This window comes from Solanum pennellii, chromosome 3 (assembly GCF_001406875.1).
Source record: "Solanum pennellii chromosome 3, SPENNV200".
NCBI classification, from domain to species: Eukaryota; Viridiplantae; Streptophyta; class Magnoliopsida; order Solanales; family Solanaceae; genus Solanum; species Solanum pennellii.
The window spans coordinates 3,195,421-3,210,354 of NC_028639.1; the positions used below are offsets into that span (position 1 = coordinate 3,195,421).

Below are 14,934 nucleotides of genomic sequence, written 5' to 3' on the forward strand. Positions count from 1 at the left end.
CCCCCCCCCCGAAAGAAAAAGTAAAAAAAAAGTACACACACAAGAGTATCTCAAGAAAGACTTCCTTATGTGGGTGGTAGCAGGATTAACAATCTGTTAGTTTTTTTGTGAGTGGAGTATATCAGGGGACCTTCTGTGCTTGTATGTGTAGAAGAAATAGTACCTGAAATATTTTTGAAGGAATTCATCAATAATGGAAGGAGAATTCTTTCCAATGTTTAAATGTAATGCGACAGAGCTTCCGTGAAGTGAAAACTGGAAATATGCTGAAAACATCATTGGTGAAAGATGACAACAAAACTTGGTATAATATTGAGCTACTTCTAGAAAGAAATGGAGTACTTCATTCAGAGCACCTTGTTCACAGCCTTAATACTCTTCATAAAGCGGATTCTTTGAAAAGCATAATAGTCTATAATTGCGTAATAGTTGATACAATTTTTTTTTGGGTAAGTATGCATGATTTGAATATATTTAAAGCCAAAAATGTAACACATTTGTGCATTTTATTTAACTCAACAAGTGGATGCAAATTGTGTGAGCTTATCAATGCTAGATTATTTCACTTGTTTCATAGTAATCATGAAGCAGAGCATTTTTCTTAATAAAAAAAGTTGAGTTTTGCGATTATCATATACATGTAATCTGACAATTTTTGCTTGTTATCCTCTCCTTTCATTCTGTAGCGTGTGCATGCTAAGGGTGATGTTTATCCAGAGTCCTCCAAACTTCCGAAGGGTGAATATACTGTACAGCTATATCTGAGGTATGTGGATGTGCCTACATTATTTATTTGATGTGCTGTGAGATTGTGCAGATTATTTCCTCATGCATCTCTTTACTTATATATATCTCATTGCCGATGGTTCTTTCCTCATTTTGACCCTGGGAATTGAGGTTATCTGTGCTTGAGTTTTAGACCATAAAAGTTGCCTCTATACTAGTAAGTAGAACATAAGGTATTAAGTGAGGTGGCTTGGATGTGTGTCCATCTAGGTTTTTTTTTAATACCCTTGTATTTGTTAAGCTCATACAGAAAATATTTGTGATGTTTTTAACTTTTTGTGATGCACAGAACTGAATTACAAGTTGTAAGTTGTAATACTTTTGAAGGGGTACTACACCTTGGTTGTAGTATACCTGTGGATATATAGAAGTAAAGTTACCATTATCAAAAAAAAGAAAAAGAAAATAGAAAGTTAAGCATTAGTGTTAGAATGCTAGAATTAGTGTGTTAGAAGAGGTGAGCTTTTTGCCACACATGGACATATATGTGTATTGCATCTCACACCTGTAAATAGCTGGTACTTGTCTTGGTGATATCATTGCATCAGTATAGCTCACTTCTTATTTTCTAGTATGGCCATCAAGCAGTAGGCAAAAGTTACTTGAGTCTTAACCAAGGACTGAGAGAGGAAAGAAGAGAATAGAATCTACTGATAATCTGATGATAAAATTCGAAGGCCAAATACAAAGATGACCCTTAAACTAGGGGCCAGCTTTGACACCTCAACTAAGGCTTGTAATCCAAGCAAACTGATGTACCAAGGAAATTATCTATGATATTTCTTTAATGAGATTGTCTAGCCTCAGCACACCTTTTTTTTTGTGATTCTTCTAACACCCAATTATTACATTGTAATTTGAAACCAATCCATGCTTTGTTTCTTTTTGCTCTCTTATGAGATTTACACACAATGATTGTGCCAAATTGGCTAGCTTGAATGTAAGCCTTCACCAGCTCGTAATGTCTGTGGTTCAGGCATGACAATGTACAGTACCTAGAGAAGATGAAGCAACTGGTGTTATTCATCGAAAGAAAATTGGAGGAAAAGGTACACTGCTATCACTGCTACTCTCTTTACAGATCAAAATTTTATCAGTCTGAACTAATCAATAGTTGAGAAGCAGGCAGACATCTCCTTTTATTTGATGCATTGGTCCTTTCAGTTGTGTAGTTGCTATCCTTCTTTACATGTTCAGGATTACATGTTTAAAGTCATGAGGTTTGACTTGCTTTTGAAAGTTATTGTATTTGCCCACAGCAGTCAAGTAAGTGACCAGCCAAAATACATCTTGACCTTCTAATACTCTCTCAACACTCACCTTAGCTTGGCCAGAGGATGGTTATTGAAAAGAAGTTTGGACTGAATTAAGGGTTCAAGTGCTGATTCCAACTAGTTTGGGATTTAACGCTTGGTGATGGCTATTTATTTCCTTCATTTTCCAACAATAGGAAATTGACGATCTCCTTCTTAAAGTATGAACTAATCTATACCTTCTTTTCTTTTTTGTAATGATAGAGAAATCTGTCTGGGGTCAAATCATAGGACCAACTACAACCTTACGAAACTCGAGACAATGGGCACACCCCTCTACCCTTCTCTACTTAAATACCAGACTTTAGTTTAAACGATGCAACAACCTATAACCTAAGTCACGAGTCCCTCAACCTTTGCAAATGAACTAAGCCCGAGGGGCAAGCAACTTAAGTAGTTCCATACTGATTAACAGTTGACACTCTTCAAAGTTTTTGTTTGTTGATGCATAAGTTTTTTGCATAGGACATTGTTCGGTTGAACTTCTATTCTCAGCCTGATGGCCCACTAACGGGTGATGGTTCCTTTAACTCTTCAGATCTAGTTCCAGGGTAAGTTTAGTCCAATTTATGACGGTTATCTTTTTCTTGCTGTTGTATCACTATGTGTATTGTTTTACATCTTGATATTTGTAGAGTGAAAGAAGCATTCTATGTGGGTCCTCCAGCGAAGGACAAGCTCCCAAAGGTTTTCCTACCAAAATTCTTTTCTATCGCTTAACTCAGAACTTGTCATCCTGTCATTCCATTTCTGTGAGCTGTCCTCTATGTGTCCTGGTCATTGTATGATTTATCTACTTGCAGAATTCCCGTGAAGGATCTGTATTGTTTGGCCCAATCTCATATGAAGGGGGAAAAAGTCTGCAGAAGAATCCTGCTTCTTATCAAATATCTTATATTGTGCCACCAATTAAGGTTGTCCCTTGTATCCTTCTGTCTACATTTATCTTCTGCAATGCACAGTTGAACTCTTACATTTCAGAATATTTTCTTTTCAGCTTGACGAGGACAAAGGAAAAAGTTCGAGTGACACCAAGTCTGTCTTAGAAAGACTAGAAGAAGAGGTATTCATATTTATTTATCAAATCCGAATGTTGGCAAGTAATCTATTTAAGTGTGTTCATACAGTAGGTCACTTTGCTTAACACTAGTTGAGTGAAGTCATTTCTATTTATGTTATTCTGGTTCTTGTTTCATTTATGGCTTCCTTTTTTTTTCCTGGATTTGGAGAAATATCTTCATGCATGCAATGTCTGGTTAGATGTTGTATCAATTAGAGTTGTTATACAACCTTGATTCTCGTTCCTAACAAGATAAATAGTACACCACCATACTGAAGGGGTAAACGTAGATTGTTTTGTTATTAACTTGTGGAATTACTGAGTATTAGCTGCTTCTGCTTTCAACTGTTTGTATACTGGTAGTTGTCTTAAAAAGGTATCTTTCTACTATCAATCATTTAAGTTATCTAGTATTTGACATGCCTAATGTAGCTTTCCTTTTGTCAATCAGGTCCGTGATGCTAAAATAAAGATTCTTTCTAGCTTGAATCAAGGCACAGATGAGGAACGTGCTGAATGGAAAAAGTTATCTCAGTCACTTAAGGTAATTGTTGAATTGTTTCAAGGAGGTGACAATAATTGCCTTGAAGGCCTAATTTGTGAGCTAATAAACTTGATGTGAGGTACCAAACGACACTGGAAGGTACTAACTCAGAATAGGTTAAGCAAAGCCCATTCCTACCTGCTGAAAACTTGCAACTTCTACATAATGTTCTGAAGTCTTTCTCAAAAAAAAGAAAAAGAAAAATCCTTTCTCAAAATGATGTGCTGAAGTCAACAAAGGTAATTGTTGAATTGTTTCAAGGAGGTGACAATAATTGCCTTGAAGGCCTAATTTATGAGCTAATAAACTTGATGTGAGGTACCAAACGACACTGGAAGGTACTAACTCAGAATAGGTTAAGCAAAGCCCATTCCTACCTGCTGAAAACTTGCAACTTCTACATAATGTTCTGAAGTCTTTCTCAAAAAAAAGAAAAAGAAAAATCCTTTCTCAAAATGATGTGCTGAAGTCAACAAAACTAAAAACTGTGTTATTTCAATTTGGAGTAAAAAAGTCGCGGTGCCCTACTCTACTGGAGTAAGGGAAGAGTGTGCAGAAAGGGTTGATGAGGTTATGTGCAGATCTCTGTCAGCTCATGTTGTTTTTGTCCTTTACCTCTTGTGTCAGACGTCTGACTTAGGTTACTTTTTTTGTTGTGTGTGCCAACTTTGTGCTGCCTCTTCTTTTAACGGGGATCTCTTAATTTTATCTCTCCAGTAGTAGAAAGAGCATTTGCCGTTAAAACGTGACTGTTTGATCTTTTCTCCAGACTTCTGTGGAATTTCCCTTTTATCATTCCTTTTGCACTGATTCTTGCTCTATCTATTTATATGCTCACCATGTATGTCACTGTTGTTTTGCTTTTTTATTTTTTCAATTTACTTTGCAGTCAGAGTACCCTAAATACACTCCTTTGCTTGCTAAAATACTGGAAGGCGTGCTTTCTCGGAGCAATATTGAGGATAAATTCCATCATTTCACAGAGGTAAAATAGTTTTGAAGTATATACCTCAATTTGCTTTTTCTGGGATCATGCAACTTGTTAACCAGTTTAAATTTGTTTAGTATATAACTGGTTGTAATTGTAACTTTTGGAGCGCAGCTTTGCTTTTTTTGTATCCATGTATGTTATGTTTTCCAGAAAATATTTACATTAGGGTAGTGTTGGAAATACCTAGATTCTTTGGACGAAATTCCACCTTTTGATTCCCAAATTGCAAGCCAACATCACATCAAAACCCCCAAAATCAGACTTGAACTGATTCGAGAATTTGAAAATGTGCTAATTATAGCTACAGGGCCACTTCACGATCACAGGACCCTGCCAAGCTTACCTTTCGTGATTGCGGTCACTCTCCTCACAGTCACATACCCGTCCTTGTGATCGCAATGTTTTGCCCGCCTGAGCTTCGCAATTGCATCTTGTGTCTTGCAGTCACTTGGGAGGCACCAATCATCAGCAAAAGTTTGCCAATTTCAATGCCCACTAAGGTCCTGAAACACCCCCGAGCTCCTCGGGTCCAAATGCGAGAAAGACAACAAGTCCCAAAAACATGTTGTAAACTTGTACAAAGTCTCGAACCGCTCAACAGCATCTAAAGTTCAAAAGGAGGGTTTGGGTTTGCAAAGTTGGCTTTTAAGCTTTCTAAATCTCAACCGTGTTTTAGAACGTTCCCGAGTTCTTTGGGTTCTGAACTGAACTATCCCACTAAGTCCAAAATACAATGCGGATCTAACCAAAGCATCATAACACAAAAGAGTACATATTCTCTAAACTTGTGTTCTGGTTGTTACGTTGTCATATTTATAGCCACAAGTTCTGGAGTTGCTTTTGGTGTGTGCCGAAGGTCTTATTTTCCTTCACCCAGTTAAACACCACCATATATTAAATAGAACAAAGATAGTAAATGTTCTATTAAAATATTTTCTGATTTTCAGATATCTTATCATTCTTCGATAAATCTTCACCTCCAAAATTATTTTTCAGCTACCTAAACAGCCTCTCTACCTTCACAAAGTAGGTTAAGAGTGCATACACAGCATCCTCTCCAAACCACAATTATAACTGGGTATGTTATGTTACTCCATCCGTTTCAATTTGGTTGTCCTATTTTGACTTGGCGCGAAGTTTAAAAAAACTAAAGAAGATTTTTGAATCTTGTGGTATTAAATTGAAGATATGAAAAACAATTTCGAATTTTTTTTTTGAAACTGGTAACATTTGTTTTTCATTTGGTACTTAGGTAGTACTGAAAAGCCATATTTACAAAAGCAGAAAGGACGTATAATCTATCCAAAAGCTGAACCAAATCTAAATGGATCCTAAAACATCTATGATTGACTTAGTTACATTGGAGTAGACATTTGTAAACCAAAAGCAGAACAACAAGATCCACTTAAGCTTTACTCCCTGCAGGTTGTTGTTCCTATTCTCAAAACATCTCTAGTTTCTCTTTCTCCATATAGTCCACCAAATATTTGCAGGGATCATCCTCCGTCTTTCTATGTTTGTAGCCCCAACTCCAGCCATATCCCAACTGAATAGAGTCTCACCAATCTTGCTAGGCATACACCAAGATATGCCTCTGAGATTAAGGAAAATCTGCCACAGCTGCTCAGTAAAGTTGCTATGTAAGAAGAGATGTCTCACTGTCTCTTTAGCCTTACCACATAAGGAACATCTGTTGCATAGAGAGATTCCTCTCTTGGCCACATTATCAAATGTCAAAACTGCTTCATTGGTGGTAACCATTTCACCTTCAGAGCTTTGCTATGGTTTTTGAGATTCTTATACCTAATCCACCTTGCCTCTTACTTCTGATGATGTAATCTGGTTCTCATAGAACTCAAAATCATTCCACCAGACTTTGATTCTTTCAACAAATCCTTCTTGGTTCAGCCACCAGTTTTCGAACTTAAAATAAAATTTAGTTTGTTCCCAATGTCCACACAACAAGGCTATAGGAACATGATCAGAAGTCACTCTTTTCATAGTAGTTTGCTTTAATATTGGTAAATTGATTATTCCATTCTGTGGAGGATTAAGGCCATAATCCTGTCTATTCTGGATGCTGTTATATGGTTATCACCCTTGTCCCAGGTATACCTTCCACCACTTAATTGCAGATCAATGCGGTCCATGTCTTCAGTGCATTCTGAGAACTCTCTCATTGCTGAGTTTAACCTGTAGCATTCCTTTTTTACAGAAGGAAATCTACCGACACTAAAGTCACCACAAACAGCCCATGGACCACCATCAAGCCTCTTACATCAGCCAGTTCTTCCCATGCAAACCTCCTTTCCACTTTACTATTTGGAGCATACGCTCCGGTTGTATGACATTCAAAGTTGCTTGCCTGAGCTTTGAATTTACAAGAGAGAGTATAGGCTCCAACTTGCATTTTTCCCCTTGCCACATTCGGAGTCCCATAACATTAGGATTCCTCCTCTGGTTCCACTGGCCTCTAAACAAGCTTATTTAATCCATCTCCCTGCCCAAATTTGTTTAACCAAGTTCCGTACATTGCCTTTTAATTTAGTTTCCTGGAGGCGGACATTGTCTGCTTTCCAATCCTGCAACAGGTTTTGTACCACCCTTCTCTTTCCCTGTTCATTCAGCCCCCCAATATTCCATGAGATTAATTTGATCTTCATGGAGTATTATTTGATTTCCCCTTCCCCTTCCCTATCACCATTGCTTTTGAATTTGACATCAAAAGTTATCAATGGCTAAAAGATATGTCAAATGTATCAAAATGCCCTTTAATCTTGTGGTCTTCAAACATGCCATGTGTAACGTTGGAATTCGGGAGTTGCTAAAAAAGGAACTCGACATTCTTTTTGAAACGGACTAAAAAGGGAAGTAGGACAAACAAATTGAATCAGAGGGAGTATTTTTTTAGTTTACCAGCCACACACCAAGAAACATTTCCCAGAAAGTATTTATCTGAAAAATAACCTTTTTTCCATGACACTTGTTAGGAAACATGGTCTTAAATTTACCTTTTGCAATTGGATCTCAGTTCTCAATAACGATGGCCATTCATTTTAAGTCTTCATGTAGCACCATTAGATCTTCAATCAGGTGGAAATTCTCGTATATATGAACATGTTCCTGCGGCTTGGTTGAGTATTCTTCTTTGTTCCTATTAGCAAAGCATCCCCTTTTTCTTCGCTATTTCGGAACCGGTACAGAAATAGGTGCTTTATCTCCGTTATTTATCTTAGTTGCTGGGGTTTTTTGGGGGGAAAGCCTATGTGGTCTGGGATGCTCGTTTAAGCTCTGTATTCATTTTGTTCCTCATTTACTTATGTGCACTGCATTTTCAAAAGCTTTATGTCTAACTGGCTCCTATTTTAGATCCATTCAACGAATTGAACCACAACATTGAATTAACCAATATATCAGTAAAGTGTGTCATCAAACTTCCATTGAAGAGGAGCAAATGGAAGTCTTCCATAAATGTTCTTGTAGAATCATCAATCTCTTACAAACAACTTGTAACATTGAAGAATTCTATTGAGATACTAAAAGTTTCAAAGCAAGGAAGAACAATTTAACTTGGAACTACATTAAGTGAAATAACTTGTTACCTATATTAGATGGCTAAAAGGTCCTTGTCACCCCCCCCCCCCCCAAANAGAAGTGATAGAGCCTAGTCTGAAGCGATAGAGCCTAGTCTGAAGATGCTTTCTGTTTGACAATTTAACTGTGAACAGTTGTTCTGATCTGTCTATACAGTTGCCCTATCAGTAGAGTTGAGAACAGATAGAGTCCCCTGATACTTGCACAAGGTGTTTATATCTGTGCTACCACTTATAGGTTGTATGTGATTCGATAATTCCATCTTCTCCTTCTATAAGAGCAGGTAGGAATGGGTGGGTACCATGTAGAAAAGAAACTTTGAGCGTCCACTAATTTGTTTGCAGGGTTGCAAGTGATATGATGGGAGAAGGTTCTAGAAAGCTTAAAAGAGTACTAAGAAAAAGAAGTGTTTTATTTAGAATTTCTCTGTGTGGATGTTGCTTCAGTTGGAGAGGAGAGTGGTCAATTTCTTTTGGAAGTCACAGATTAAGTAGGTCAAACAAATTGGTGGCAAACCTATTTTATCAGATGGGCGACAAATACTTGAATTGATTTTCAGCCTTTCAATATTATTTAAGTGTTCATGGATTTCATGATTCCAAGGCATGTGCTTTCTCCAGATAATCAGTGCAGCAGACGAGGTTGTTGCTAGCATCGATAGAGATGAATTGGCAAAATATTGTGCCCTCAGAAGTGATCCAGAAGATGAGGCTACAGAAGTGAGTGTTCATCTTTGGTGTTTTTACCTGTGTTACAATTTCAATTGAAGAAAAGTAACCTTTCTGCTAACTGTAAAAAACTGGACTGCTGGATTTGTCCATCTCAGCAGAACAGCTTTTTCTGCCAAGAAACTAGTCATAACAACAGTCTAATCCATTTGACAGAAACTGAAGAAGAAGATGGAGACGACCCGTGACCAGTTAACTGAAGCACTCTACCAGAAGGGATTGGCTTTGGCTGAGCTTGAAGCATTGAAGGTAATGACTCTTTAATGGAGCGATTTATCTTCTATCCTTGCTCTTGAATGCTGCCCTAAGTTATGTGGACTCTTCACTTTCGATGCCACACCCGTGTCATATTCTCAAAATACACTATTTTTTGGAGAATCCGACACGCATGTTGACATTTTTAAAGAGTCCGAGCAACATAGATGCTTACTGGTGAGATGATTGCCAATGCAAATAGGAATAAAGAATGGCCTTAGAATGAAAAGTGCTTTGTTTAAAAAGCTTAATCTTTGTGAGTTCTGACACTTAAAACAATAATATAGGCTATTAGATACTTGTCCAACAAAAGAAGAATAAGCTGGACGGAAGTGGTTTGTTCATTTTGTGCAGCTCCTGAGACTTCATTCAGGCATTTCACTTCTAGCACATCTGCTAGAATGGATTACTGTGGATCTGTTTGATTTTAAACATCAGTTTGTCTCTGTGCAAGGTGCATTACACATTAAATGAGCTTCTAAGTTCTAACAGATTAAAATTATTGTATCCTTGAGAATTCTGTGGGACAAAATTCTAAATGACATATGTATGATTTGTCATATAGTCGTGCTTTACATTGATGCCTTGAGTTTAACCTTCGCTGATGGAAATTTCTGTAAGTGATCCCCAACCCTGGAATCCTAAAATTTTTAGAAAATAGGTAAAGTTTATTCTATCAAATATAATCAATGAAGGAATAAGCATTGTGGGATGAAAACAAGAGCTTCAGAAGAAAACAAAAATACTCCCTCCCCTGTTCACTTTTATAATACTCCCTCCTGTTCACTTTTATTGTCCACTATTTCAAAAATAGTTTCACTTTTAACATTTAAAAAAAAAAGTAAAAAAAAATTTCCATGTTTACGCTTAACATTAATTATTTATTCTGAAATCATTTTTAAAGACCTTATACGAACCATCTATTGGGCGAAATAGCGATGCCAATAATTGTTCTCTTAGTGGGTGTGTCAAGACTGAAGTCCAAATGTGACAAGTAAAAGTGAACGGAGGGAGTAACCAAGTAACTGGCAAACTGAATTTCTTGTTCCTATTTTTCCTGGGTCTGAGTATTGATTAGATAGTTCCTGCACATGTTAGAGTATGTTACTATATTTAAGTTAGTCTGATAGGGATGATTGCCTGAGATTAACTCTGATCGGGATGAGCACCTGATGCAGTAGATTATGAGTTGGTCTTCATATTCTGTTGTACATCGTGCATTCAATTATAATTGATTATGCACAAACCATGAAGTGCCCAGGGTTCTTCTTTATTTTATTTATTCATGTTGTTTTTTGAGTGCCTAATGAGGTTATTATGGTTTGTGGTAGGGTGAAAGCACTGTGGATAAGGTAGATATGTTTGAAGAGAACTTCAAAGAGCTAAAGAAATGGGTGGATCTGAAGTCCTCTAAATATGGCATACTTTCGGTTTTCCGTGAGAGGCATCATGGGAGACTTGGAACCGCACTTAAGGTACAACTACTTTTTGAGCATTTTGTAAATGCTGCAAATTTTAATTAGTGCATCAGTACACTACGTATTCATGATTTTCTCCGCTTAGATGATTGAACTTCTCTCATTCTTGCTTCGCTATAACAATCGTTCATATCTTGAACATGGGATGCATGCATTTTTATAACACTGGTTAGCTCATGTAATTACAAGATCTTATTTGTTCAAAAAATTGATTAATTGCTGACTTGTTACATCAGGTTCTAAATGACATGATACAAGATGATGGTAACCCACCCAAGAAGAAGTTTTATGAACTAAAGCTCTCTTTGCTCGATCAGATAGGATGGAGCCACTTGGTGGCATATGAGAAACAGTGGATGCAAGTACGATTTCCATCGTCACTACCTCTTTTTTAGTTTTTGTTCAGTGAGCGCACAAAATTTTTGTAGAATATGAGAGAAAGAGAAGATGTGACGGAGTTCTGCAAAAAAAAAAAAACGATTACTTGTGGCGCAGTGCAATGTTGAATAAGATTCTTTCTTTCTTTTCAATAATCATTTAGTTTGTTTTCTTCAGTCCTACTTAAAAGCAGGATTGCATGTATAAACTATGTAATTTAAAATCTAAATGTTGTATAAGATTTGTTTCATGTGAACTTTTGTTGTGTATCTGGGTGTTTATGGTTTCCGTGGACATTCAAACACATCATTCAGAATACGGTTATATAAGGATTTCTTGTTTGAGATTACACTTGTCATTCATGTTCCAAAGCTTGGTTGTATTGGCTGAACCGTATTCAAACACTTGTTTGGGTGTGGAAACCATAGGGGCTTTCAGATAATTTCTTTTAAAAATATATTTACCAGGGTTACTTCTTGAAAAATTTGTTACATCTCTTTTGAGTGTGTATTTCACTTTTGCCCAAATGGACCCTTTACCCTTTAATTGGTTGCAGTTAGGTTGGATGTGTTTGACCTGCTTCGTTTCTTCTCATATTCATTTATAGTTTTCTTTTTTTGTTTGTTTGGTGATGACGATGGTGTCTGGATTGCTTTTGCGCACTTTGATTATTTCAACCTCTCATCAATACAACTATCGAAGTTATCTAGTATCTTTTGTTCTGTTGGAATTTGAAATCTTACGATTCTCTTAGTTTGTTGATCACTTGGTTGCATCGTTTATGATTCAACATCTCTAATTTTACTGCAACTTAATATTCATTTGTTATGCTCACTCTCTCAGTATCTCTTGTCATGAGTAAGTATTCAACTATTATGTATTTAACTTTGATAATATAAATTATAATCAGTACATGAATTCGACTCCCGGAAAATGAGGAGGTATACTTCTGTAAGCCATTGCTCCTCATTCTCCTGTGTAATTTTTTTTTTAAGAAGAGTATAGTAAAGAGTACAAAAACAAAATTCAGACAGATATGGCTGCCTCTTAGAGCTTAACAGGTAATAGTTTGTTGATTATTCTAATATGCTAAATTAAAGCGATTGGAGTATAAGAGGTAAACCTAGTGTGGGTCTAAGAGAAAGCATGATAGAGGGACAGTGTTTATAGTTAGGTGAGATGGAAAAGGAGAACCTTGTCAAGATTAATGACAAGACAATCTTGTACTCCATCATAGTCAAATTCCTACCAATGCACATCCTTCCTCCAAACCCAAAAGGCATAAATCCCATCTTATGTTTACATCCACCATGGATGTCATCCTTAAACCTCTCTGGTTTGAACTCATTCACATCTTCACCCCAAAGTGTCTTGTCATGATGCATGGACACCACATCAATCCACATATTTGTTCCATTAGGAATGACCAAATCATCCACCTGAATGTCTTCTCTAGCTTGCCTTTGCACATTTGGTGCTGGTGAGTATAGTCTTAGTACTTCATTCATCACCCATCCCATCTGCATTATACATACGTGTTGAAAAAAGTCATCACCATATTACCAAACAAATAAATCTTGAATTAAAAGGTAAGTTTTTTTTTTTATATATATATAAAAAATAAGTATTTAAAAAAATTGTGTCACAATAGGTTCTAGAGTTTGAGGTGTGGCCGGTGAGTGATAAATTTTTAACCAGGTGGAAGTCACATTTAGGTGCATATAGGGAGTTGGCACGTGTAAAAAAAAATAAGACCAAGTCACATTCAATCCCAAATCCTTGGAGTATTTGGTATCTGAAAAGTTACACGCTGCTCTCTCTGTCATTAAATATTGTTGTTGATTTTGAATTTAACTTTAAACATGCAATGTTGACCCCCGACCAAATATTTGGGACCCCTTAAAATTTTTGTTATTCTCTCTTCCCCTTACATATTAGTTGTAAAATATTAATTTACCCTTAAAAGAAACATTTTGGACCTTACTAACTTGTTTATTCATTGAATTTTTTTTATATATATTTATAAGGATAAAATAGAAAATATATTTTTAATAAGATAGATAAATGATAATTTATGCGAGATACGAACTCAAATGTGTGAAGTAAAAACTCGAGACACGATTATTGCGCTTCTGAATGAGTTCTAGGTCAGTTAAAATTGGGTGTCAACGACGACTATAGTTTGGATTAGTACTTGATAAAGAAAATAATTAGCTTACCTTCCTAAGGCCAACAAGCTTAGTGACATCTATTTCACCATCACCCATCACTTGTTTGATTTCCTCTCTGAGTTGATTTTGCCACTCCGGATGCTGTGCCAACAACAACAAAGTCCAGGCCAGTGCTAGCGCGGTGGTCTCATGTCCACCGAAGAAGAACGTTTTACATTCATCCACCATTTCCCTCGTACTCAACATCCTCCCGTTCCCCGCTAACAATAGACTCAGAAGATCGTGCTCTGTACGATCAATACTTTTTCTTTTTCGCTCCTCAATAATCGAAATGAGGAGCGAATCGATCTCCTTGCCTAGATTATGGGCTTTTAACGTCTCTTTTAGACACATTATTTGGTTTCCATACGGTACCCCTACGTAACGGGTAGACTTAAATAGTGTCACTTGCATGTTTCTTAATTTTTTTAATACTTTTTCACATTCTTCGTAGCTAATGCCAAAGCTTGTCTTTGCGATGATTTCTCCTGCTGTATCTATGATTTCGGACTCTACATCGATTTCCGCGTTCCCGGAATCGATGAGTGTAGCCCAACGGTCTAGCATGTGTGTGGCGGAATCAACCATTAAGTTTGCCATGCCCTAAAAACCAAAATTAAAATTAATACAAGTTGATGGAAATGATGTATTAAGTGTAAAAATTGGATGTTTATGTAAAAATATAATATATATATATATAGTATATTTTTATATTATCAGGTCATCTCATCTAAATTGTATTACATTTTTATATTATCAGGTTATCTAAAAAAATAACATAAGTATGATAATATTGTAGGTTAGTTAAATCCTTATGATGTATGATTGACATGACATTTGGCAATTTGAGTTTTAAGGCCATGTTACTTTTTGTGGAGCCAGATATGAAAACTGATTTTTGTCTCCCATCATGTGGAGTTCCCTAATTAATATATATGTAGTACAAAGATGTGCTTCAATGAGAAAATAAATAAGTTCAAACATAGTAATTAAGAATTATATATACCTTCACATTGGCTGTGGTAAAAGCAGGAGTAATAATATGCCTATGTCTAACCCATTCATCTCCTTCTACCATAACAAGTCCTTTCCCAAACATGGCCTTTCTATCCCTTTTAAACACTGTTGGTTTTCCCCAAGTTTTACCCATAACTCCAGCAGACATCTTCTTGATAAATTCTGGGTCAGCAATGTAGACAAATGGTTCTGTCCCTAGCCAGTATGTAAATACTTTTCCTACAAAAATTTAATAAAAATTATGAACACTATTTCATTTACACTGCATGTAAGAATGTAGCTATATAAAATTTCATCTCAAAGAATCAACTGGGATATATAGTATAAATAAGTTACGTATTCAACTGAACTCAATAGATTTAGAAATGATATTGTATATGTTAAGGATTAATCTGGTACACTAAGCTTTTGCTATGCACAGATTCTGAGGAAGGGCCAGACTAATAAAAGTCTATTGTATGTAGTCTTACTCTGCATTTTTATAAGAGACTGTTTTCATAGCTTGAACCATGATCTCTTGGTCACATGACAATAACTTTATCAGTAACATTAGAACTCCCCATCACTATATATATATATA

At 36.3% G+C, this 14,934-nt stretch overlaps 2 protein-coding genes across 2 annotated transcripts in view; one reads left to right on the forward strand and one right to left on the reverse strand.

Moving 5' to 3' along the window:
• LOC107013102 (tripeptidyl-peptidase 2) overlaps nucleotides 1–11,473 on the forward strand; it is a 32,306-nt gene extending 20,833 nt beyond the window's left edge. The window contains exons 22-34 of the mRNA XM_015213091.2: nucleotides 237–422; nucleotides 687–766; nucleotides 1,763–1,835; nucleotides 2,565–2,650; nucleotides 2,735–2,786; nucleotides 2,903–3,013; nucleotides 3,097–3,162; nucleotides 3,611–3,703; nucleotides 4,593–4,688; nucleotides 8,909–9,007; nucleotides 9,173–9,265; nucleotides 10,603–10,746; nucleotides 10,986–11,473. Of these exons, the coding sequence (XP_015068577.1) occupies nucleotides 237–422; nucleotides 687–766; nucleotides 1,763–1,835; nucleotides 2,565–2,650; nucleotides 2,735–2,786; nucleotides 2,903–3,013; nucleotides 3,097–3,162; nucleotides 3,611–3,703; nucleotides 4,593–4,688; nucleotides 8,909–9,007; nucleotides 9,173–9,265; nucleotides 10,603–10,746; nucleotides 10,986–11,144 (1,338 nt within the window). The 3' untranslated portion in view covers nucleotides 11,145–11,473. The remainder of the gene's footprint in view (nucleotides 1–236; nucleotides 423–686; nucleotides 767–1,762; nucleotides 1,836–2,564; nucleotides 2,651–2,734; nucleotides 2,787–2,902; nucleotides 3,014–3,096; nucleotides 3,163–3,610; nucleotides 3,704–4,592; nucleotides 4,689–8,908; nucleotides 9,008–9,172; nucleotides 9,266–10,602; nucleotides 10,747–10,985) is intronic.
• A 532-nt stretch (nucleotides 11,474–12,005) lies between these two features.
• Nucleotides 12,006–14,934, reverse strand: part of LOC107014167 (cytokinin hydroxylase) — a 4,172-nt gene continuing 1,243 nt past the window's right edge. Inside the window, exons 2-4 of the mRNA XM_015214020.2 lie at nucleotides 14,344–14,573; nucleotides 13,347–13,940; nucleotides 12,006–12,647 (exon numbers count right to left, since the gene is read on the reverse strand). Coding sequence (XP_015069506.2) covers nucleotides 12,222–12,647; nucleotides 13,347–13,940; nucleotides 14,344–14,573 — 1,250 coding nt within the window. The 3' untranslated portion in view covers nucleotides 12,006–12,221. The remainder of the gene's footprint in view (nucleotides 12,648–13,346; nucleotides 13,941–14,343; nucleotides 14,574–14,934) is intronic.